The sequence below is a fragment of the Haemaphysalis longicornis genome, unplaced genomic scaffold (assembly GCF_048455015.1).
Source record: "Haemaphysalis longicornis isolate Haplotype H1 unplaced genomic scaffold, Haemaphysalis longicornis Haplotype H1 scaffold_7, whole genome shotgun sequence".
NCBI lineage: Eukaryota > Metazoa > Arthropoda > Arachnida > Ixodida > Ixodidae > Haemaphysalis > Haemaphysalis longicornis.
In genome coordinates this window covers 137,520,191-137,546,820 of record NW_027526422.1, presented here as the reverse complement: position 1 = coordinate 137,546,820, position 26,630 = coordinate 137,520,191, and the positions used below count along the sequence as shown (strand labels likewise).

Here is a 26,630-nt window from a genome sequence, read left to right as displayed (position 1 = left end):
CCCGTTTCTTTCTTTGTGGAATAAAGCTGCTTTCGCAAAAAGGTATTTCTTTAAAACCCCTCCACAATTCCGTGACACTGTTCAGGGCACTGAATTCGTCAAAGTTGGGTTTTAATATAATCTGATATTGCGTCAAGGTCTGCGCGCGCATAATCTTTCACGTAAAGGCACGCTCGTTTGGTAGATGAGCGAGAAACTGTGATAGGGCATGTCAGGACGAGCAACTTATGATCTGAAATACCTTCTTTACGCTAACTGTGCGCTTTTGAAGTGTATGGCCAACGAACATCATGCAGAGAAGAGAGGAGGACGACGGGCAAATTCTGCCTTGTTCGGACACCAGCTGGTTCAGCGAAAAGCTGTAAGCGAAAACATCTCAAATACAACCCGAACAAAGAGTGGTCCACATCCAAGACAGTGGCAAGCTTCACGCAAAAACATACATTCTCGCTTGCTTTTGCTGCTTCAGATTCAGCGGAGGGGAAACCCACCTGAAAAAACTTGTAGTAGGCTGCTGTTGATGCGATAACCACATCGTCACCCTCCTGAAATGTGTAGATGCCCCTTGCTAGACATTCTTCATCCATGGTAGCTGTACCTAATAGCAAAAGAAAGCTGTGTTTACTACTTTGTTACTGAAGCAATTAAACTCTCTTTAGGCATAATATTTGCGTCCTTGTCATGTCAAAAAGACGTTCTACGAGTCAACACAGCAACACATTCGCTCAGAAGTGTATTTGCCATCGCTTTCACACAAAACTTCAGCGCTTTGGAAGAAATGTCCAGCTCTAACCTCGAAGGAATAACACCAATAACTTTAGTAGGCGTGCAGTGAACTTCACGTGGCTTGGTGCATCGTCGGCTAAACGTAATGGCTGTCTTACGTTGAACCTAGGAAACACGCTGCAGAAATCCCAAAACGTATTGACCAACAATTCCACCTGTATTTTTCACGCCAGCCCACGTATTTAAACACAGTAGAATACTTAAAATACTGCAAATCCGCAAGCGCAGAAGTTCAAAGTACACCGCTGTCGCCATGATTTTGAGTTCACGCGAAGCGCACTATTCACGTGATCACGCTAAAATACGACATCGCGCATACACTACCTCTCAGACCACGAACATGTCGGTTATGTGAAAGCCAGTAAACGCATAATCTACTCGGCACCTGGAAAATTCCAAACTTCGAGTAGCGACACCTTTACAATACGCACTTTTCTCTGTAGAGATAAGAACGGGGCACACTCCTTGCTTTCTTCAGTGAGTCTGCCAATTTTCGCAGTCACCCTATTTCGCAGCTTGCCGTACAGCTATATCTAATATCTACAGTAGGATTGAAGGATTGATGTTGCAAACTCAAGAAAAAGAAAGCGAAGTGGTGGTTGTCTTGGGCAAGATTAAACTAAAATCCCAAAGAAAAATTTTCTTTGTAGAGATCGTATTTCAATTTTTTGTTGAGCGAACTGAGTGTCACCACACACAGAGAGTGAGGGACGAGGTGACTATTCATGAGGTCTCCCTCTTAGACACATTCAAATCATCTCACACTGATCTTGTAGCACCATGGCATCTTCGTCCTGTAGCATGTGACTTGTCTTTCGTACAATACAATAAGAACAGGACACCAAGAAGTGGGATTTTGCAGCATTTCATGCATCTGCAGAATAAATACAGGGCTGCAGAGTTTTTCAGCGATGCATCTAAAACGTCCACTGCGGTGTCTTGTGCTGCGCATGGGCCCAATTTTGAAGCATGTAGAACAATGAATGTTAATACAAGTATTTTTACGGCAGAGGCATATGGTGTATTTCTAGTTGTAAGTCACATAGTTGAACATCATATTCCTACATCCGTCATTTATACAGATTCGTTGAGCGTCGTCCGTGCATTATCATCCGGAAAGTCATCAAAAAACCATGTCATTAATCTTGTCTTCAGAACGATTATGGTAGCTTATTCTTCAAACCTTGGGGTGACTGTGTGTTGGGTGCCAGGCCACTCTGGCATTGGCGGTAATGAAGTGGCGGATGAAATGGCCGCCAATGCTGCACTCCGAAACACAGTCGACATGTCAACACTACCTTACACAGACCTCAAGCCACACATTAGACAACAACTCCGTAAAACTTGGCAAGCAGACTGGAGCGAACAGGCAGACAACAAACTACACGTAATAAAACCACACTTGGGACAATACACTACTGACTCACACAACAGGCAGATTGAAGTTACCTTAGCTAGATTACGGATAGGCCATACACATGTGACGCACTCGCACCTGCTCACGGGATCTCCAAGACCCCTGTGTAGCAGGTGTGGGGAGGGCCTATCCGTAGTCCACATACTCATACAATGCAAGGCACTTGACACAACACGACACAAACACTTCAGAGAACTCTACAGACAACATATTCCCCTACACCCGTCTCTGTTTCTAGGTGACGATGCCATGGTTTCTGTAAAACGCGTTTTTAAATACTTGTCAGATGTTAAGTTTTTAAACCTCATTTCCTATCATGCGTAATCACATCTGGCCCTATACACCAGCCATCACCATTATCTTTATCGATCTTACTATGTCCAGTTTGGACATTTTATACCTACCTTTTGTGGTAATCACTTGTTTTCATTAAATAACTTCTCTGGCGCTCTTTGCCCTCGTTGGCCTTGCGCCATTAAACACCAACCATCATCATCACACAGAGAGAGAGAGAGAGCTCTTTATTAGATGAATGCAGAGAGGTTTGCCGGCATGTTCCCGCCTGCATTCTACTCTGCGGGGCTGGGGAGAAGGAAGTAAAGGCCCTAAAAGAAGTAGGGCAGAAGGAAGAGGGAAAAGAGCACGTCCTTCTAGAGTGTCCGGCATACATGCAAGAAAGAAATCACCATGCAGAAAAAATTGAGTTCCTCAACAACGCATCTATATCTTTGAAATGTCTCCTTGGACTCTGGCCCTCTCCATCGTCCCAGAGAAAAGTGTTGGTTGCTTTATTTGACTATTTACACGGAATCGGCCTCGCAGAGACAATTTAGAAGTTTACGTGTGAGATCGTGTGGACTTTTAAATCACCACCACACAGAGTCACAATAAAACATTGCGTCCGCCATGTGCAGGCGCAGTAGATTTGCAACATCATCTTTGTAATTCATCGCATTTTTGCAACAGATCGCTGAGCAAGAACTAAGAGTGGACAGAAAGGCCTTGATTTGCGGCGAAAGCATCAGGTTTCCTTTTATGTGAAAAATTAGCGTCGGCGTTCCTAAATGGCTGATGCTTCAGTTAGTAAAAAGATAAAAAAATGTATTAGGTCTAAAGCTTCTAACCTAGTTATCCCATGGTAGCGCAAAGACTCCGCTTAGAGCTTTTTGTGAAACATGGCCTTTGCTACAGATTTCGCTGCCGGCTGCAAAGCTATAAGTGCTTCTTGATTGAATTTGTCCTTTTTCTGGCTATCAAGAGCACGGCACACAGCTTAGCCGCCGGAATAATCGATGGCGAGACTGAGCGATCAACCGCAGACAAGACAAAGCAGTTATTTTAACATAATAGAGCTTTCACTTCAAAACATTGGGTGCAAAATGGTAGTAGGCTATTCATCGACTGCGAGCCCAATTATCTGTGGGTTCACGTAAATATAGAGGGCGTGCTTCATGTGTTGTGGCCTGTGACTTATAAAGCTGTCAAGTTCCAGCTTGGCTTATGCGGGTTGATTTTACAGCCCTCTTTTGTGATTTATTTTGAGAATTTTTTTGAATCGGAAAGTACAAACAATGACGCGAATTAGCCGGTCAACAGAACTATATCGTTATATCTGCATGAGGAGATGAGTGAATGAATGCCATGAATGGCTACTTTGCCTTTATTGTATTGGGCGCTTTCTTCCCTTTGTGAAGCAGTGTTAAGTATACTATTTCTTGGTTTGTGTAATGCTCACCCATCTAGCCTCCACATCTCTACTACAGCTCTGATGCGATCAAGCTAAGTGCCGTGATCTCTTAAACCAATAGCACTGCCTGGTCTTTACAAACAACAGCAGCCGGGGCATTTCTTTTTTCACATTTTTGACACCCGATTCCGAACATGTGGTTGTTTTTACTATTTAATTTTATCCACTCATGGAGTATCAAAGAGTCAGTCCAATAAAAAGTTTGCTCGATCCTTTAGCTGTAGTGCTTGTTTAAGTACTGACCCAACCTCGCTGCAACCAAGGCGGGCATAAGCTCTGGCCTTACTTACGTCGGGGTCTCCATGGCAGGCACTCTAATTTTTGCTGTCAGTAGTTTGGCTTTTCATTAGCCGTGGTTGTAAGCGAAGATGGTGTACACCGCCAATCCCTAAGCTTGAGGACTTGCACAGGCAATGATATGTAGATTGATTGATTGATTGTGGGGTCTAACGCGCCGACGCAACGCAGGCGATGAGGCGCGCCGTAGTGGAGGGCTCCGGATTAATTTTGACCACCTGGGGATCTTTATCGTGCGCCGAAATCTCGTACACACGGGCGTTTTTGCTTTTCGCCTCCATCAGAAAAGCGGCCGCCGCGGCCGGGAATCGAACCCACGACCTCGTGCTCAGCAGCGCAACGCCTTAGCCACTGAGCCACCGCGGCGGGTAATGATATGTAGAGCCCTAGTCTCGAATTTTTCCCGTACCCTCCTGTTCTCGCCTACTCTACCGTTATAGAGTGGTACTTCTAAAGGCGTTAGTCTGCATGTCTTGCATGAGACATATTCCATTTCCTGTTGCATATAAAGGTAGGTGGTTCTCCCTAGTTTCTTCTAAGTGCCGTAGCCTTAAAATATTATTCTCGTTCTTATGCCAAATAGCGATGAAAATTCAAGCTGGTCAGGTATTCTCGCCATAGCATCAAGGATGGCTCTTTTTGTGTAACGACTGTTGTGTGTTGTTGACGCCCATTTTTGGACTGAAAACAATACCACGTCCTGCAAATGTTTCTACACCACCTCGAGCATGGCAGTTTTCCTTTTTAATTGAGCATACTCGTGTGTTCATTCATTTTTCTGGTCGTCGAATATGTGTTTTGATACATCCAGCAGAACGTCATCCACGTGAGCAGCTTTTTGCAGTTTGTTTACCTCGTAAGGAAATACGTTTTTCATTGCCTTCAGGTGGCGTTTGATGGTGGCATGCTCGTTGGGACATGCTCAGTGTCATTCCGAAAGTGGCCCTTGCCGTTCTTCATGTGTTAGTCTCCTCAATTATTTTGCATTAATCGTCGTATTTCCACTCTACTACCCGAATGACATCCATATATTCCTCATGGATTGCCATTTGAAGAATGCCTTTCCGATATCTGCGATGGTCGTGACATTGTCACTCCTGAAGTTTGTTAGCGAAGTACATCACCGTTGAAAATATGCTCTTTTGAGCTGTGATTAAGAATCGTTACTTTTGTTTAGCTGGATGACGGTTCAAACACTATCGGAATTTGGTTGTTTGTCGATCTTCTCGAATGATAGCTTGGTGTTGCATGTAGTACTAAGCATTTTCATCTTTTACCTTTTGCCTTATACACCTTTTACGATATTACATAAAAGTATTTCGTGATTGCCTTGTCGGATGTATCTAACGTTTGAACGTTTTCAGTATATCTGGTTGTTTGCTTCATCATGCTCATCTCCATAAGTTCTTAATTAGCGTTTAGCGGGGCGATTTCTTTCCACTACGAACGTACTGCCTATCAGTCTTCTACCTTTACTATTCTTTTTTTGAAACCTCCAATTGCCCTGCACTCGGTACTTGAAGTATTCATCTTGCTTTAAATGCTGATAGGTTCGATGCTCCAAAAAGTTGGCAATTCTTCGTGAAGTCCTTTGGCGTTGGATTCCACATGAAGTACAATCACCGCTTCTGCGTTTGAGAATGCCTCATCAGCTCGGTTTGACTTGTCCTGGTACAATGCCGCCCACCTTGTGTATCGACGGCCATAAGCTTCTCACCCACGCAGTTCGACATCCCCTTAAAAAGTCCCAGTAAATAGCCAATCGTATTAGTATCCTAATAGATTGAAATGGAGGCGAATTTTTTGTCATCGAATAATTTTATGCCCTTTTTCTCCATGTCTTAGCAACTTCTTTTGGCAAGACTGGATAACCTGACACATTTTCAGTGTATTTGTGTGGTTAGCCTGATTAGCTTTGTACGCAATTCAAGCACATATAAAAATAGCCGCTTTTCTGAAGACAACGAACGAATGCATTAAGTATTTTATCCCTTATGACTAAACACAGAGCGGGCTTGAAAAAAATATTCATTACGATATCAAGATATTCGCTATACTGTCGCTACCAGAGACCAGCATAGCGGAGCCAGTGCCGGCCAGCGGGTAAACCATGCGAATTACTACAAATAATGGATATCAGAATCCCACGACAGACATGAGCGATTACATTTTTAACTTAACAACGTGAGGGTTCGAGCTAGTTGGTACTCCATAGTGAAAATTTAAAGCGCAACAAATTTAGACAAAAGACGAATGACACAGGGACAAGCACTACTTCCAACTGGAAATTTTATTTACGAAACAACATATATATACGAAAAGGGGATAAAACACAAAAAAACAGTGCATGTGCGTATCGTCCTAAACTAGAGTATGTGCGCACTGTACAGGCGCGCACACGCTCCTCATGCCATGGGCGTACCTAGGAAGGCCAGCTCTTTTGCTGATAACGATACCGAGGTCGTGCTCACACAATATTTGCCACTACGATGTACGGTGGAGGCGGCTGAGATACATCGTGGTGGCAAAGATTGTGTGAGCACGACCTCGGTATCGTTATCAGCAAAAGAGCTGGCCTTCCTAGGTACGCCCATGGCATAAGGAGCGTGTGCGCGCCTGTACAGTGCGCACATACCCTAGTTTAGGACGATGCGCACATGCACTGTTTTTTTAAGTGCGAATGCACTTTATAAACGACCCCAAACCATCCACCGCCGGCGGCGGCGGCGGCGGCGGCGGCGGCGTCCGCAGTGCTCCTCTATATTTAAAAAAGAAACAGCATCCGGCGCCAGGTTTCGATCCGAGGACTTTGCGGCCGCAGCGCGACGCTCTACCGACCAAGCCACGGACGCGACGCTGATATCAGTGTTAGTGACGCGCCTTATATCTTTAACGCATTCAAACTACGTCGTCAGCGGCGTGCGTTGGCGACTCAGCGGCGTTATAGCGGCTTGATAACTGCGTGGTGTACACGTGATACTACAAACCCGATGGAAGAGATGGAAGAGAAGGCGGCGAGGCGGTGGGCTGCGGGGGCCGAGCGCAAGCGCCGCAAGCGGGCCGACAACCGTGCATTCGCACTTTCACATTCTCCCCCTCGGGGAAATGCGGGGGAATTTTTTTGTGTTTTATCCCCTTTGCGTATATATATGTTGTTTCGTAAATAAAATTTCTAGTTGGAAGTAGCGCTTGTCCCTGTGTCATTCGTCTTTTGTCTAAATTTGTTGCGCTTTAAATTTTCACTACATTTTTAAATGGTTTAAATTATTTGCGCCATAAAGAAGCAGGGGACTGCGGTACACAGACCGCTGGCTAAACCCTGGAGGCCTGTTTTACCGGAAATCGCTGCCTGAGAAGCAGACAGGGAGCCCATTGGCCATAGTTCACCAGAGCTCCGAAGGTTACCGTCCCAGGTTTGGATTCTCAGCCTCCCAACTCACAACTGACTTCCATCGTGAATATTCATGGAATACTCGTGTTGTGTCAATAAGGTGAGGGATGAGAGCGTCGAAAAAAACCTCCTCAAGGGCACTGTGCTAACACCCAAGCGTGTAACCTAATTTTAAGGTGTGGTATGGTAATTTTCCTGCCTCTTTGTAGGGTTCTCTATTTCTGAGCTAATAAGTAGGTGGATGATAAATCAGCAAATAACAGCAGAGCTGCTTATGCCCGAGTTCCATTCATGTCTGGCGTCGCTCAAAACTGTGAGCAGCAAAGGGGAGAGTAAGAAAATGCTAGGCCACGAATCATGAGAGAAAGTGTCCTGGAGACCGTTATGAAACGGTCTCCAGGGTGCAAGAGAGAGTCTCTTGAGTGCAAGAGAGAGTCTCTCACCAGCCACCGTTTAATTCATATCATGAATGACACACCACATCTACTACTCTTTGTGCGGCCTGTCATGCGGCCTGGGTACCTCGCGATATAAAAACGGCATCGATCCGATTGCGCCATCATCGTATTCGTGGCGCTCAGCATTTTCTTTTATTCATCGCGGGCGTTCGCTTTGGACTTTCGCTGCGGTGAAGTGGAGTTCGGCTTCGGACTTTCGCAGTTCGAATTTTAGAATTTATGGTGAAGCATTCTGGACTTTGATTTGACTTAGTTTGCATGAAGATAGCCAAGCTTTTACCCACCTTTCAACCAAAAAGGGGTTTGTTTTTATAGAAAGCCTGAATACAGTCAGTAGGCTACGTACAATACAAAAACCTCAAAACAATTGTTTTTACTCCAGTTGCGCTGCGCTAGCAAAATACTGTTCAGGTGTATTCTTGAGTGCAAGAGAGAGTCTCTCACCAACCACAGTTTAATTCATATCATGAATGACACACCACATCTACTACTCTTTTTAATCCGGCCATCTACGTCTTCACCTTTCTCTCTTTGAGTGAGGGAAAAAGCTTCTGGACTCCAGCCCCCCCCCCCCCTTCAGACATGCACTAGACACAAATCAATAATTTTATTCCACCATGACATCTCTGTCCTGTGTTGTGCGGCCTGTCATTCACACAAGTAGAAAAAAAATGGGGCACCCCGGATGGCGATTTGCAGCATTTTCTGCTCCTGCAGGGCAAGTGGAGGTGCGCCGAATTCTCCAGCGACACGTCGAAAACTACTTCTACTGTCTCTTCCAACGAGACTAGTCATCTTAAAGGAGCGCGATCTATTACACTCAAATAACACACACACACCTTAAAGACAAACAAATCATTGACGGCAGACGGACTGAATTTCTTCTCCTTTTCCGTCCTGTAGAGGTGGCGGAATTGACATTTTCTTGTGGGAAAATTACAGTTTAAAGGAGGTGGAGCCCTCACTCCAGGATCCGATATATATTGCCAGCCCCCATAGCCCGTTTGATCAGCTGAGGCTTGTCACACAGGCATAAGCTGCGCACAGTGGGCCTCTAGAACGCAGGAGAGTTGAAGAGATTCAGTCGCTATTCAACAGCGCTAACGGTAGCAGGCTTTGTCAGAAAGATGCCGTACCTTGCAACGCCGAAACGCGGTGGCGGGATTTTTATATTACACTTAAACCTAGATGTAACGTCCCTCTATGTAACGAATTCCTGGTTTTAACAAATGTTGTCAATTCCCCGTTGCCACCCCCATAGAAGCCCATGTGTTTAGGACTTCTATGGAGCGAAGTTGCTGCGGCGCGTAACGTGATGTAACCAATTCGCTACGCTGAGGAGCCATGGTTTTTTGCACTTTTTCTGAAAAATCTGGTAGAGAAATGCACCTATTGAGCGAATTTCGCCAGTAACGCCAACTACCCTGTGTTTATAGTGAGTGCGGTGTCAGTTAGGTGGTAGGACTCTCTGTGGGCGTGTGGTCACGCATTCCCAGTGCCATGTAAGTTGTCGGTTTGTCGGTGTTGCGTTCTGGTGCAAAAACGAAAATTTAATTGTTTTTCTTTCCCAGACGAGCTCGCAATTTTAAATGCCGTGTCCGCCGGCGAGAAATACGAACGTCGCCGCCCATATACAGGATCCCATATAGCATCGTCTCAACAATTTTGAAGGCGGCAAAGAGCATCACGTTCCCGTAAAGACACCCTTTCAGCATTAGCTTGGGCCTTGGAACTGATTAAGATGCCGAAAAGAGTCGGAACGCTAAAGCGATAGTGAAGTTACGTAGTAAATTCAGGGTAAGTGACCTTGGTTCTCAGAGATGGAGGCAAAAATCAAAAACTACCGCGTGTACGAGATTTCGGCACACGTTAAAGATCCCCAGGTGGACAAAATTAATCCGGAGCCCTCCACTACCGCGCGCCTCATCGCCTGCGTTGCGTCGGCGCGTTAAACAACCTAAATCAATCAATCAATCAAACTTGGTTCTTCGGAGTGCCGTATAGTAACTAAGTTCGTGCGAAAGCTTCATGCGGAAATCTAGCAGTTCACCACTCTGAAATAAATCCTTTAAAAGGAGTTCACCCTCACTCATGTCTAGCATTTTGGCTTCGTTTCTGTTTCCTTCACGAGAGCATTAACCCGAAACCTTCACGTATCGTAAACGTGCATGTAGCAAAAAATTGCGAAGTTTCGTCAACTTCGTTATCAACATCATCATAATTACCAACAGCCTATCTACGCTCAATGCAGGCAAAGGCCTCTCCTATTAATCTCCATTCATCCCAGTCCTGTGTTAACTGTGACCACTTTATCCCCGCAAAATTCTTGATCTCATCTGCCTATCTAACTTTCTGCCGCCCCCTGCAACGCTAGCCTTCTCTAGGTATCCACTCTGTTACCCTTAATGACCAGCGGTTATCTTGCCATCGCAATAAATGGCCTGCCCACGTCCATTTCTTCTTAGTCTCTACTAGTATGCCCTTAACACGCGTTTATTCCCTGACCCACTCCGCCTTCTTCTTGTCCCTTAATGTTACACCTATCATTTTCCGCTCTATTGCCCGCGGACTCGTTCTCAATTTAAGTTGAACCCTCTTAGTGAGCCTCCAAGTTTCAGCCCCGTAATTAAGTACCGGTAAGATGTAGCTGTCATACAATTTGTTCATTGACAATGGTAGGCTGCTATTCATTATCTGTGAATGTCTGCCGTAACTTCGTTATATACATGTCTAATTGTATTTACTTTGCCGCTGAGCGATACAGAGAGATAGAAGACCAGGAAATTCGTCAGGGATCAATGCGTTTTTCATTTGTGTTTGGGCAAACGGGTAGCCGAGCTGTACCAACTATTCATCTTTTTTTTTTTCAGAATATATACACGCCTCGTAGAAGACCCCGGCACTGTACAGTGAATTATAACCCGCACACGCGATGTCCACCCGTAATTTTTAACCCCAGGCGTAATTTCGATCTACAGGCGGATCCGCATAAGCCATTGCGATGTGGATCAGTCTATGTGGTTATTGCTAAAAAACACAGTTTCCTGTGGTTTTTAGCAATAAATATTACATTACAATGAACATTTTAGAAATGAACAGTATAGTTCCCAGAAATACGAAATCGAAGTACGGTTGGGCATTTCGTATTATTAACATGTTCAGTAGTTGCGTATAATAAAATTCCGGTGATAAAGTTAACAACTAAAGCAGCGCCCATGTACAACGAGCTTCAGATGATCTTAGGGAAAAAAAATAGCATATCCTTATACAAGGAATAAATTCAAGAACAAGAAAGGGCAGAGAATTCTTCCGTTCAACCCGCTACTGCAGCATATGGGTTCTAGGAATAAAGTATTCGAGTGCTCTCCAGGTCGAGATTAACTGGTTTACTTTACAGGTAATGCAAATTCCTGATATTTTGAGGCATTTATTTCTCAAGGTTGCGCTTTTTACATAGAGTGATATATATACACAAAATCGTCCGCGTGTCTGCTCGCTTTTCTGCAAATGTCGCCGAAAAGCCATAGTCTTCTGAAGCCACGGCCCAGTGACTGTCTTTCCCATTTCCTCCGCCGAACTGTCGCACTGTTTCTGTCCTATCTCGCTCCTCGCTCCTCCAATGCTAAACGCAATAAAGGTTTTCAGAATTCAATTTTCTCATGTTCGCAATGTGAAGCTCCTTCTCTTGAGACCTTTTGGTAATGTTGCGACTAAAGCCCGAGCAACGAGCCCAGGGCTGGTGAGGAATCTCTATTTGTATTACGTTTGATGCTACCAATAGACCAGAATAGAAGCAAATACTTAAACGTTGATAGAGCGACGGAAGAGGACTTTTCGGAGACAAAGAATAGACTCGGGCAGCGCAGTTCAGAAACGGTTGGACATCAAACAAGAGTCATTTTCCGAAAAGTGGGGTTAGAAAGACTTATAATTATCATTATATTGTTTTCTTGTTAGATTACTTCTGGTGTACTCATATCGTACCTTGACTGCTTTTTCACGGGGGCAGCACAAATAACCTCCGGCGTTCCAGGGCATGCTAATAAACGATTGATTGATTGACCGGTTATTATTGTTATCAGCTAGTAGTTTTCAGAGACTGCGGAAGTATTGCACTTATGTTTTCGTGGATGTTTGTTGATGGCTCGTTACATTTTGGCACCATCATGACCCGTCGCGCTTCTCGCAGAATAAGACCAGCACCGAGCGCAAAAGCCAGCAATTAACGAGGTGTTGCCCCTAAACTAGAACTCTTTAAAACAAGAATTTATGAAACCCCCTTCTAAGCAAATCTCTCTCCCCGATACTCCCCGTAACATTGTTTCCGGTGTAAGATTATGTTGTCGTATTGTCGTAGTGTTTCAGATACCATTAGGCACCTAAAATGTACAGCTTAAATTCAAAACGGTGTTTTTTATCGATAACCAATGGCTGCGAAGAAAACAGCCGGTTCTGGATCTCCTAAGCTAAGCGCAAGCACCTACAACTGCGGGCGCGTATAAGAGGCGCTCATGAATTCCATCAAGTAAAATGTGAACGTAGCATCTCTCGCACCCGCAGGTGTTCGTCCCACTGGCGCCTCAAATGGAGCGATCGTCGTAACGACACTTTCCCTTTGTTGCCCTAAAATACAGAATAACAAGCACTGTCTGCCAATTTTTTTTCTCTTATAAGCGCGATTTTCTCAGTGCTGTTTGTGCCAGTTAGCCTCGTCCATGGGCACAATTGTCGGCCTTTCCTTACTTTTCCGCTTAGGCTGTTTATTCATGAACCTTGACCGCTTCAATTCTTAAAATCATACGCGAAGGAAACCGCGCATGTCTACCAGACACTAGAGCTGAGGATGTTGTGTAGGCAGCTCAATGCCTCGCGTGTCAGTTTACTTCTCTTTATGAGCTTACCGGTGGTAGTGATGACCGCTACGGCCTTTCTCGCCTCGTGAAAAACCGCAGTTTTTTGACAAGCTGGACGACAACATTGTGGTGACGAGAGTCAAGTTGCGGGGCACAGGATTTTATGCGGGCGAGATTGATTTGCTGCTGCCATTATAAATAACGTATGGAAGTACATTTAATTCTGTCTAAACTTAAGTGCTCAGCAAATGTATCTGGTCTGGCTCGTTTTTTCGCTCGTGAAACATATCTAGTGTGTTCCCAGTTTTGAAGGCAGTCACAGGAACTGGTGTCGTTAACTATGGGCCAGCCTATCTCTTTTGTTAAACCTCTAAAATACTTGAGTTAGCTCTACATTTAAACGCTTCCTGATTCCCAATTAGCATGAATTTATTTGTGCTTGTTCAATTTCAACAAACCTCATGCTCCACGAGGCAGGTTGTCCCAGAAGTCGTCGGTGTCAGTCAGCATCATTCTGTCTACTCTGCCATGAGCAAGGCCTTTAATGTAACAACCACTCGTAATTGTTTGCCAATCCCTTTCTTTTAAATGTCGCTACTTCTATTGTAGCTAATTTAGAGTTTTTCTATTGATAGTATTTTCCTCGTTTATGTGTAGACCTTCTTTAAACAAACACTGATCCAGCCGATGAGATTATAAAATTGCACCTCACCAAAATTTATCGGCAAATTGCCAATAGACACATCGTACAGTGGGGACTTTTCACGTGCTTTTAATAACGACGCTTGCATGTCCACTAACTGACTCAATTTACTGAGCAGTTTGTCAACTTACGTAGAAAGTAAAAACGCCCGTGTGTACGAGATTTCGGAGCACGTTAAAGATCCCCAGGTGGTCAAAATTAATCCGGAGCCTTCCACTACGGCGCGCCTCATCGCCTGCGTTGCGTCGGCGCGTTAAACCCTACAATCAATCAATCAATCAACTTACGTAGAAAGTACAAAATTCTTACTTCGACACTTGGGGGATCGCGAAAAATTGTCGAATTGTCCGATTATCGAAATATCGATTGTTGCACAGCCAGAACGATGTACCTTTATTTGCCAAAGAAATTTGTAATCTTAGTCTGTTTTTTCGGGCGAATTTGAGCGCCGACAATAGCTCTAATGGCTGCGATCATACAAGTTATAAAAACGACGACACACGCGGATACAAGCAAAAATTACGAACATGCCAAAACGAGACTTGCTGAAGATAGGGGTATCTGCGACACGACTGCACAATGGCGACAATGGCAACGAAGCACACGGGCTTCCACCGCGGCAGCCGCCTCCAACCTCGCTTTCCCCGTGGATGGAGGGATTGATGGTAGTGGCTTAACACTTTGTACCGGGCGGCAGCTTGCTCAACCTAGTCTATACATCTACCCGTTTTGAATGAAGCCGATGACGATGCGGTAGGACTATGCGGCATTTCTTTTTTTTTTTCAGCTGAAAACTAGCGTTGCACGTGGAGGCGAAAAGCAAAAACGCCCGTCTGTACGAGATATCGGTGCACGTTAAAGATCCCCAGGTGGTTAAAATGAATCCGGAGCCCTCAACTACGGCGCGCCTCATCGCCTGCGTTGCGTCGGCGCGTTAAACCCTACCAGACTCCTTCAATGGACTCTGACCATACAATCAATCAGTAGCGTTGCTCTTGGCAGTGTTTTCTTCTCTTTTTTGCTCTGTGCGCATGGACTGGGCGAGCTCTCACGCTGTGGTGCTAGGTCAAATTAACCGATGCGCGCTAACATTTGGCCAAATTAATTAGAATTCTGCTCCCCAGACTCCTGTATATAATTGTAGAGACCACGCGCGCAGGTCGAATTGAATGATTTGCCGAGTTAAAGGGGTGTCAACAAAACTTTCACAGTAAGCATTTCTTAACAATAGCTAAAGTGCTCTGCATACGTACACTCGAGCGGCTAAGTCAGTTTGGGGCTGCGTGACGCATCCCTCTTATCGTATCATTGGACTGTGACGCTGAAGAGCGTACATACAGTCACGCTACCCCGAGGTGACTGCTTCCGAGATAACAATGTTTTCCCATAGTCAGAAAGGCAAACACTCTGTACAAGGCCCAAAAAATGTAAGCCGCCTTTGCTCAACCAAAAAAGAGCGTACGTTGTCCCGCATACAAACAAAAAATTATGAAGCGATTGTCGTGCGGTACACAGAAAGTCCAAGACCAGCATTTGTAGAATTACAGACCGATGCCACAACATCACGAATTCACGCAGTAAGCCCGGATGACCATAACGAGAGAACAGGGATCCCCGCCGTCGCTTACCTTATGTCTCGCTTTGTAGTGCTGCACAACACGCCATTTAGATATACGTCGGTAATTCCCGCAGCACGCGTTTGTGGCAGCCGCTCTCAGTGATATTCAGAAAGGAAGTACCAGCCATCGCAGAGTGGGAGGTGCGCGGCGCCGACGGGCGACATCTGTTGACTGAACCGATAAGGGTAAAATGTCCCGCCGCTTCGCTTGCTCCAATTTGTCCCGTGGTGATATTGATGGTTGGAGCATTCTTTTAAACGTATCGCTCGGCGCTTCCTACTGTGGTAGTGCTAGTACTGCATGGCGATACAGAAGTACCCTCCTTCAGAGGGACGACATTGCATTCACAGTTACGGAGTTGAGAACACATTTTAAATACTTGACTGAGCAGTATAGAGAGGTTTTTATTAGCGGATTAGCTTCAGCTATATTGCCTGAAAAACCTACCAGGAGCGTTCTGAATTCGTCATTGAAATTTTGGATTTTTAAAAATGGTCTAGCACATCTATGCTAGCCCTTGCGCTATCTAATATGCAACCTGTTACGACAACAATCTGTTGCAAGAACAAAACACACCCCTTTAAACACCCCAACCAACTTTTCCCAACCTCACTAAACGCGCTATCAAGCACACAAGTTTTGATTTCGTGCTTACGCGATTTAAAACATGCAAAAACACATTGTCTGTGAGAAGCTAGCTTCAGATAAAAAAAAAGCAATCTTAACTCAGATACAGCATTGTATTCTGAATGAACGCGGAATGAGCTGGGGAAGAGCATGAAGGGTGGCGTTGAGATAATAGCAAAACGTTTACATGGTAGCAGCGGCAGAAGGCTGCCGTCTTTTATCGTCAATTGCTGCAAAGTAAGGATCAGCACAATAAGCAACCGAGAGCCCTTTGGACTAGTTGTGACAAATAACTTGTCTGCTCGTGTATTATCGGTAACTGTTATGACAGGCGTAACTGGCAATTTTCGCATTTTCACGATTCATGAGTACAAAAAACACTAGGCAAAGTTATAAGTAATGTACAGGTGCTGTCAGAAGTAACTGGAGCACGGGAGCTGTGGCCGAACTGTATCGGAGCGCCGTGTAGCTGCACCGGCGGTAAACAAAAGGACGAGAACACGCATGCGCGCCTGTCGACGGCGATAGCCCATCTATACCTCGCAAACCACTTCTTTTAACCTAGCCTCGAACATTGTTGCCAGTATACTGGTCTCGGCGATGGTGCTGATAGCGCATACCCCTAAAACACTTGAAAGAAAAACTGTCACTGCAGATACCTGTGATAGAGCGCCGTTTTTCAGGCAGTTCGCGTGCGCTGCACGTGCGCCAAAGACGTTGGGAGATGCGACACTACCATCAGCGCCATCGCCGAGACCAGTATGCTGGGAACAATGTTCGAAGCTAGGTTAAAAGAAGTGGTTTGCGAGGTATAGATTGGCTATCGCCATCGGTAGGAGGGCATGCATGTTCTCGACATTCGTTTACTGCCGGTGCAGCTACACTACGCTTCGATACAGTTCGGCCACAGCTCCCGTGCTCCAATTACTTCTGACGACACCTGTACAACGAAACGGAACAGAAAAAGCCTTTGAAAAGGTACCAAGGGAAGCAGACAACATAAACTGCAACTCTCTTTCAATTACCGAAACCCTCATGCTTATGACACGTTCACGCATACTGTTCAGAAAGCATCCTCTGTAGTTTCAATCTAAAGATTGTCGGAACGTCAAAAAATTTGGGAAAGCACCTTTAACTAATGCATTTATAACAGACTAATACGAAATAAGGAATGGATGAATATTAGATCAAAACAGATGATATCATTCGGACGAAAATTCCTTTATTCGAATTTTGGAGAAAAAACTACCCTAATGATTTCAAAATATAAAGAAATAACGCAATTTTATATCGATATTTCCTTGCTTAAGCGAACAAAGCACAACTTGACAACCTGTTTTCGAGCTACCGTAAGGACTTTATCTAGCGTCAAATAAAAAGGCTCTTAAACCGGGGTTGAAGGAAATACAAGAAGTACAATACAAGGTGTCTGGCTGGAAAGCATTTTGAATACGTATTTGGTTGATTGATTGATTGATTGTAGCGTTTAACGCGCCGACGCAACGCAGGCGATGAGACGCGCCTTAGTGGAGGGCTCCGGATAAATTTTGACCGCCTGGGGATATTTACCTGCGCCGAAATCGCGAACACACGGGCGTTTTTGCTTTTCGCCTCCATCAGAAAAGCGGCCGCCGCGGCCGGGAATTGAACCCGCGACGTCGTGCTCAGCAGCAGAACGCCTTAGGCACTGAGCCACAGTGGCGGGTCAATACGTATTTTAAAACGTTTTGGCGCATTGAGTCATATTTAGTGGGCCCCCAAAACATCACCCAGGGTTTTACATTTGTACCCTTCTCGTAACAAGAAAAATAGAATAATTGTAGCAATTCACACATTAATCAGAAGCCCACGCTGTAGCTGCGGACACAGAAGGGCGAAATGAAAAAGCGCATCTAAGGCAGCAGCACAAGCCGTTGCATCAAAAAAGATTATCAGTGCGAGCAACGAAAGAAACAATCTCCATAAACGTCGCATAGAATCCTCTTTCAGGGATTGACCGGAAGGTGAAAAAAGCAGTGGACGGCGACAGCACTTGAAACCTCAATCAATCTTTTTTACACTGCATATTTTCTTCGTCAGAAACCCCGTCCCCGCTGCCCGTCCGGTTGCAAATACCGCTCGTTTATCGCAACTCGTAATTCCCCATCCGCATGCTGTGGGGACCGGAAGCTGAATCCGCTGAGCTAACCAGGAGGCTAGCCGCTTGTAGCGCGATAGCTAATTGATCAACACCGCGAGACGAAGGACAGGTGATACTCGACATATTTATGGGAAATAGACAAGGTGGAGCACGTTTCTGCGAAGGAAAATTTGACATCCACCTAAATGATCCTATGGCCACAAATGAAAGCTGTACAGCTTTCCCGGAAACTTTAACTTTCAACTGCGAGGTTTTCGATAAAGCAGTACAGATTTTCTTTTTAGCCATGCGACTACATTTAGGTGGATGTCAAATTTTTCTTCACAAAAACGTCCTCCACATCGGGGATTTTCCCTCACTCTGTCGACTAACAACCTGTCTTCGCTTCGTTCTTCACTTCACACCTGTATTCACTTTGTTCAATGATTCTCTATCGCGCGACAAACGGCTAGCCTCCTGCGAAGCTCAGTGTGTGGAGTGACTGCGCTAGATAGGCGGTGTTTCGGGGGTACAATCCCAGACCAGGAGGAATTTTTCTCCAACTGCAAAGTTTCCGAAAAGCTGCATAGCTTTCCTTTGTAGCCGTACGGCTGCATATAGGTTGGAAACAAATTTTCTTTCGCGTAAAGCGAAATCGTTAACAGACTTGATGATGTTATAGACCGAAGGAGGAACTGGTTCTTTTTAGTCGTTTTGATTTTTCACATGAAGAGCGACCGCTTGAAGAGATTTATTCACTGTGTTGAAGGGAGCATACCTGCGCAAACTCGTACAAGTAAGAGCTGAGTGCTTCTCAGGCAGAAATTTTTTTCCGACGCCGTAAACATCAGCGAACGCAATAAACGGGAAGCTCAATTTCAAAATGCACAGAAAGCAACCCTTGTATTCAGAGATTAAAAAAGCACTCTTATTTCACCAGCTGCCTACAAAATGGAAAGAGGACATGGCGTGCGCATGAGACTACTATCCAGGGAAGCCCTAGTATAATTTAGAGGAGTTGCCCCTAACAGTCCACACGAAAGAGTTGAACAAGGTAGTTTGAAATGGAGCGTTAGTGGAGTCCCGTACCCGTGCTCACCTGATGACTCTTTTTGCTGTGTCTGAGTAAGACGGCCCACTACATCTCACTGCTTCGGCAGGAAGCCAACAGGATGTGCAACAAAAGAACCCTCGGTGAGCTAAATGCACAAAGTACACACACACCGTAGAGAAGCCGATAACGATAAGCCCTCCTTCAGTAAATTTTCCTCCATTCCCACCATTCGCGATCTTGAGCGAGGTGCTTTGTGTAGATCAGACGACTTTGAACACGAGTTTTTTAGTGGGTACGCATTGGGTGTTTGTGAGCGTTCTGCCATTGTTGAAATCCCACTCTCCGCGATGTGCGCAGTACGAATGGTAATTACACGAAAAGTTTCTTTCCACCACGGATGAACCTTTCAGACAATAGTTTTTTTCGGGCTGTTTAATGCGGAATTGTGGTCTGTCTGACCACATGCCCGTCGGTCTCCGTGGGTTCATCGTTTCAGCCGCCGGTCCAAAAGCCAAAATGGGTTCTTCAACGAGACGTTTGTATCAGCAAACCTTTTCCAAAACAGAAACACTTGAAGCACACTTCATACTTTCCAACATTGTTCACAAAAGGGATAAACAGTACGCATATTTGAGGCAGAAAAATCGGAAGTAAAGTAGCGTTTGCATGATTCTTTAAATTAAAATTACATGGTTGCTCGATTTTTGCGACTGAAAATAAAAATTTACGCTTTGAAGACAGTGTTCTGGCTCAACAATGCAAAAAGCTATTGTGGGCTATTTTAGAGTCACCGCGGCAATCCAAGAAATCCAACATTAATCAAATGTATTAGACTTTTGCGCGTGAGAAATGAAACGCGGTAAACCTGAAATGACTTTTAAAAATATCCACAGTATTCATTGTGCGACGAGCGACAAAGGTGGGAAGAGCGTGAAAGTTGGGCGACAAAGGCACGAGAGGAATTTACTTAGCTGGCACAGCAGAAGGTAGTCTTCTTTCGACGAAATTTGCATCAAGGTGAGCACATGCACGGTATATTTATTTTATTTTAACGATCTCTAAATAAACAAAAGAAAAAGCGCACATGCGGTTCACACGACACGCGATTCGGCTGCATCCGAGGATGTGACGACTCTATCGGTGATGGAAGCTTCCAGTCGTTCCCGCCGATGGCGTCGTCTACCGAGGTCGATCCTTCGTGCGGTACGCTGTTGTGATAGGCTGCGGCCGAACAAAGTCCATATATATCAGCGCGCTTCGGCAGCTTTTTAAATCAAAGCTTTCTATCTGTACCAGCCAAGGGTTTCATTGTGTCGTCTGCGACAAGAAACTCCCAACACGGCTGGGGAGAGGGAGGGCGGTTTTCACTCACGGAGCACAGTGTAGATGGCACGGCGAATTGCACAGCGTTCCCAGCCCGCAGGTGCCTGCTTATACCGTCGGGCGGGTCGGCGGGCTTTGTCGTCTGTTTTAGCGACGTTTGTTTTGGACCTCTTTAGGCGCAGCTTCGCGATCATTCCACGCTTCCTTCGCACGGCTTGATGAACTTGTTCGAGTGTGCTTTCTGGGTAATCCAAACCAAGCGGAATTAAGTATTCACACGTCAAAGATACGTTAAGGATCGGTTTGCAGGGAGGTAAAACAAAATGTAGACAGCACTTACAGACGTCTGGAGGCTAGAGAAACGCCACCTTTTGCGCACCGCTTGCCACGGATGGGACTCCGCTTGCAAAATTGATGATTACCAATTCGGTTGTGTTTTAAGAGGTATTACAAAAGGCGAAAGTAGGAACAGGTTCAGATAAATACGACCTATAAAAGTCATTTCAGCTTTCTCGCGATTCTCAAACTTACTAAACTAACTAGTTTAAATCGGTATAAACGGGAATAACTAAGCTCACATGCCGAATTGTTTCGGTGTCTGCGGTTGTGTCGGCGGTGGTGTAGCCCGGAGCTAGTACGTCAGGATGGCTAGGTTAGAGTGAACTAGAACAATTGTGTAGTGGACAGAGCGGCACTTGCTCGCCACAGCGCCCGTGAAGGCCAACATGTTAACCACGGCGCATGGCGCTGGTGTGCCCCTCTGGAGGAGATCCCCGAGGCGGCGCGCGTTAAACGAGGTGCCGCTATGCTGTTGTTCAGTAATTCACGCTCGGGTTTCATGTTTCCAAAGCCGCTGCAAGTGATATTTTAAGTCCGGAGTACCTTAGGACCACACAATGTCCGTTACCGTCCGTGCCCATACCATTTACAATCGCAAGAAATCACACAGGCACCCGCAGGATTCGACCCTGCGTCTGGTAGACCAGAGAGAGTTAGTGTCAGTCTTCTTACCAATGGGGCTACGACCGTGAGTTACTACCCGAAAGTCAAACGGCTTACGTCCTCGCCTGTAACGGTGCAGAGTACCTTAGGACCTCCCAATCTCCGTCCGCGGCCCACCGTGCGCACAACATCAAGCGAAAATCAAGCGAAATTCGATTTTAGACGTGAGTTGCACTTTTATTTAGGGTGTAATCAAGGTATCACCCTCGGCTCAAATCATATCACGGTCTGGGGGCAAGCGGATGTCACTCGGAGCGCAACTTGGATGTCATTTGGAGTACCCGTACTCGGCACCCTCGCCATCATCCATGGAGTGGAGAGGCTGTCAATTTTTTGTGTGTGTAATTGAACAGGCAGTTTAGGCGGCACGACACTCTTGAAATGTTCTTAGCTCTTTCTTTTGTTTGGAATATGACGAGGGCATATGCCTGCGGAGGTCTCGTATTTCCGAAGGCCCATTGCCCATGCAGTTTGAAATGATAGTGCAATAGCGTGTGGTGGGACTGTACCCCTAATAAGAGTATGCGACTGCTACAAAGATTATATATTTGCGATTAGTTTTAAGCTGCTTTTATGTGTTGAATTGCCAACTGTTCCATAATTATGTCTGCAAGGAGCGGGCGTACTTTTTATAAACTTGTGGATTTGTCATATGGTAATTGTTTTATCCTAATGGATGACGAGTGTACCATTGAACTGTGCAGTTTTAAAATGATCGCGCTATAAAGTGTGGAGTATGGTGCTTTTCTAAGAACTACTGTTGTGAATGTTGGTGCTGCATGCCTTGAGTGAAGTTTTTGAAAACATATCGTGTTTTTATGGGTGGATTAGTGCACTGCAAGGGGCCGTGCCAGGTAGCACGCGTATTCTGGGGCCCGCGCCGGGCTCGGCCTTCAAAATTTTTTTTCCGGTACTGCTGGCCCGTCTGCATTCATGCACTGTCTGAGGCCCGGCAGTCGTCTGCCGCAAATTCATGATTGCTGATACCGAAAACTTTGCTCGTTGAAATAGGCTGAACAAAGATAAAATCGGAGTGCGTGAACACTGCGGCTCTGTTAAAAATAATTTTGCTGATAATCTTAAAAATTAATTTTCTGCGTCAGGATATACATTTATGTTGAAAAAAGCTCGGCCCAAGTGTAAAACATTCATTCTAATATACTCGCTCTATGCTTACTTTTTTAGTTTGAAAACACCGAATTTTTTGGGACTTATGGTTATAACCTGTCGGACGCGGGCTCATATTTCAAAACAGTCTTGCGGGCTCAACCTTGTTCTATTACATTTTGTCGGGTAGGGGTGGGGCGCTGGTTTATATTTAAAAACTTTGTCGTGCTCCGGCTGGGCATATGAGTTCTAGCCTGTGCAGTGCTTTATAGAGAATCACATTTGAAAAAAAACGGGAATGTGCGTAAGTCATCCTGCCTAACGAACCACGCTGTTCGGTCTTTTTCTCTTTATTGTCTTACAAAGCACAACAGAACAACAACAATAACTGCACAGACACGCAATCAGCCAGGTTTTACCTGGAGAACCAGTGCACTATCATCCTTGTCAGTTTACTAAGCACCGATAACATTTGCTCATCACATTTTTCTTTCTCCGTGACTTTATGGATTCTCACAGCACTTTCGACAATATGCTGTTCTACAGACCATGCCCTAGAGTCACTGTTTCTAACGGCCATACGTGATTGCCAGATGCTGTGCAACCCACAAAGCATGACTAAATCCTACTTGTATTCATTGCCCATATTGGGAAGTAACCGGATCCCGTAGGCGTCTATTGGGAGTTCCTTCTACAGCGTGCGCTGAAGGACGTCCCAGAACACAGCATCCCAACAGTCAATGAACACATTCTCTACGGTCTCCGGCTTCTTACACAACTGCAATCTGCAGTGCCCCAAGGCACGAACAGACCTCTCTCCTGCACCTACACTAGTACTGGCAGCGTGCGGGTGTGAAGTTTAAAAAAGAAAGTCTTTACTCCCGATGGTACCCACATCTTTTTTACACGTTGCAGAACATTCTGGCCAGGGCCATCTGAGCGCGCTGCTATAAAACGGTACATAGAATACAACACTCACTAAGTCTTTACACAGAACTAGTGACACTGCTCAAGTAGTCAACTGTAAGCCTGGTCTACAAAAAATTTAAAAAAATATAAATCCGTTCCACTCAATTTCAAAGCTTTTGGAAGGGCAGAGCAGATATTTGCCATAATGAATGGCTGGGGCACCGTTATCCGCTCACTCCTACCACTCATCATGCTCTTCGCCGCCCTGCCTCACTCCTCTCTTGATGAATATGCAATTCAAATTTCCTGCCTCCGCAGTGCCCGCGCGCCCCCTGCCTGAAACTGCGTCAGCAGGAGTTCTGTTCTGTTTGTGCTTGCTTTAACTGCGTATGCTGTAGCTGTTTTGCGTCATCTTGAGCGCGTAATTTTCATTGCGCGGCTGGAGCGTTTGTGCGGCATTTTGAGCGCACATTTTTTTCTTGTGCGCCTAGAGCCTTTCTGCGCCATTTCGAACGCGCCGTTTTTTTCTTGCGCGGTCGCTTTTTTCGCTTACTATTGTAACACCGACGCAATGAGCGTTCCTAACTAAATGAACGCAGGAACTGGCGGGTAATTATATATGTTTTGCCTGAAATGTGCCCAAAGTTTTCTTTGCGTTAAACAACTGGCAGGTTTATGACAAGCGCCAGCAGTTCACGGGTTTCGAACGGTTACGAATATATAAACCGCGTGGCTTTCGTAGCCTCAGCGTTACCCCATGACGACGCTCAGCTAGCCTGTACTTGAAGAGATGCCCCAGACGCAGACGTCCACTGCCCACGGTTCGAAACAACTTATCTCGCCATTCGCTCCCACACGGAGAACCACAAACGTGGCGAAGGCGCGGTAGAACCTTTGGAAGATTCGAACTTGTACAAAACAACGTCTGTAGCACATAGCAAATCATTGCCGCCAGGAAAACGTTACAACCAGTGACACGCGCGAAAATTGACAGATCTCATCCTGCCCATCTGCAAGGTCCACTTATGAGATCAGCGGCCAGGCGCCCGGAATGCGCGTGAGAACCCGCCACTCAATCTGGGGGCCCAGCACGGTGGACTCTACGCCACAGCCGTCGCCAATTCGTCACGCGGCGCATGGGAGACGGATTGTCTGGCCCACCGCATACCACAGGGATAATCCCCGGGGACATTGAGAAAGCAGACGGCACCACCGGATTCCTCGAACCGGCGACGTGACGCGCGGAGGGGGTGGAATTACGGGCGTCGAAGCACGCGCCGTGCGAGACACCATTGTAACGCGCCCCGGGCGGCACGGTGCACTGTCGCCGCCTTTCGCTCTGACCCCGCGGGGTTGCGCGCACCTGCTCGTCCGCGGGCGTGTCGTTGACTCAAACATGGCGGCGCTTCACTGACCATTCCGTAGCGCGCTGAGGGACAGCTGTCTACGTGAATTTGGGCACTCCCTTACGCGTGTACGAACGCTGCAGGGGCGTTCCAGAGAGAGTGTGATCTTGAGGTGTTATAAGGCCGAACTTGGCCATTAGAAATCGTTCTTGTCTGAGCGCTGAGCTGGGCAGTTCCCGGCGCGACAAGGAGTCTCGACCGTTAAAGCTAGGTTGAGATTTGTGAGCCCCCTAGGCTAGAGTTTATCACGTTGGTGGTTTCGGGTACTGCGCCGTACCGGGAAACTAGACGGATCTGACGGCGAGACAGAGTCTCGGCCGTCGTTTCTCGAGCGGTTTGTGTACGCTCCGAGAATAGGAGAGTTAGACGAAGTTGAGGAGCTCGAGTGATTTGTGCGCACTCGGAGCTACCGTCTAGCTGAAGTCGGAAGTTTTTGCTTTTAATACTCATGTACCCAGTTATCCCAGTGTAAGTAGCTGTATATAAACTCTTAGTTTCATTCAATCAACCCTAACGCCTTGATTTTGTCAATTGGACCGCCGTCTCCAAGAAGTTCAACACCATCGCCCTGCCAGCCTCCTGCCAAATCAACCGGAGCCCGGGCGATTGGGTTCCTGATCGACACCGGACTTTGGGGAAACGAACCACAACCATCTTTACTGGCGCAGCCGACAGGATTTGGTAGAAGAAATCACCAGGCCACAACCAGGGGCGGCAAGATGACGCAAGCCCACTTTCATCGGCAGCTGCCGAGCTCCGCGCAAAGTGGAGCGGCAGAGCCAAGCCAGCGCACGGGGCCAACGACGCGGCAGCCGACCACCGAAGGTGCGGGTGAGTGGGATTTCTTGCGCTTCGTTGTGGCGGTGTAGGCTGAGTCTGGTGCTGCATGGTAGTCACGCGGAGCATGGTGGCGAACATGGCAGAAGGAGACGAAAATTGTCAGACACATGAGGCGCCACCTCAAGGAGGAACGGAGGCAGGAGGGGTGGTCCAGGCGGAGTCTGAGGCAATAATTCTTAGACTGGAGTTGTTTCAGTAACGGGAGGGAAAAGCAGCGCGCGAAGCGGAAAAAAGAGCGCGAGAAGCAGAGGAGCGAGAGTTAAGAGGGGCGCGAGAATCAAAGGAGCGTATACAAAAACTTAGGCTCGAATCGGAAGAGCGGTTGAGAAGGTATCAGTTGGAGCTGGAGCGGAGAAGGCAGACGCCCTTGCGCTCGGACACCCGCGAGCAGAAACAATGAGGCACAGACCCAGCGAGTTTTATAGCGACAGAGAAGTTGAATGGCGCCGGCCAACGTTTCGGAGTTGAACCTGGCAATGCCAAAGTAAGTATCCGTGGCTTCCTACACGAGGCTAGCATTTCCGCCAGTGTCGAATGGGTGGAAATGGTCGTTGGGATGAGGAGCGACGAGGTAAGCGCGTCCGGTGATACCGTAGAGCACTGTAATGAAGCGATGCTCGAACATGACGAGCAGCCTCGAAAGCAAAGTTTGGGGATGAAGCTGCAGCGCATAAGGCAGAACCCGTCGAGCAGGCCCAGTTGTGCACTGACAGCAAACTTGAATGGGGGAAGCCCGTTTTTCAACTTGAAGCCGCGCGAGAACAAGGTAAGCGGCACGGGAAGCGAGCGGCTCTGCCGGGAACAGCTGCATGGAAAGGGAAGCGAGCGTGAGGAGTGTTCCAGCGAGCGCGTCCGGTATAAGAGCAGAGTAAACGGTAGCCCTGTTGGTGCGAGTGTATGGCCGCAAGTTACGTTTGCACCAGACACTGAGCTAATATATGCCGAACTTGCTAGCACGGGTAGCACTCAAAC

General features: G+C 46.4%; 1 protein-coding gene across 1 annotated transcript in view; it reads right to left on the bottom strand.

Moving 5' to 3' along the window:
* Positions 1–19,618, bottom strand: part of LOC144146570 (uncharacterized) — a 207,561-nt gene extending 187,943 nt beyond the window's left edge. Inside the window, exons 1-2 of the mRNA XM_077678513.1 lie at positions 19,117–19,618; positions 492–598 (exon numbers count right to left, since the gene is read on the bottom strand). Coding sequence (XP_077534639.1) covers positions 492–587 — 96 coding nt within the window. The 5' untranslated portion in view covers positions 588–598; positions 19,117–19,618. The remainder of the gene's footprint in view (positions 1–491; positions 599–19,116) is intronic.
* Between the last annotated feature and the right edge of the window lie 7,012 nt (positions 19,619–26,630).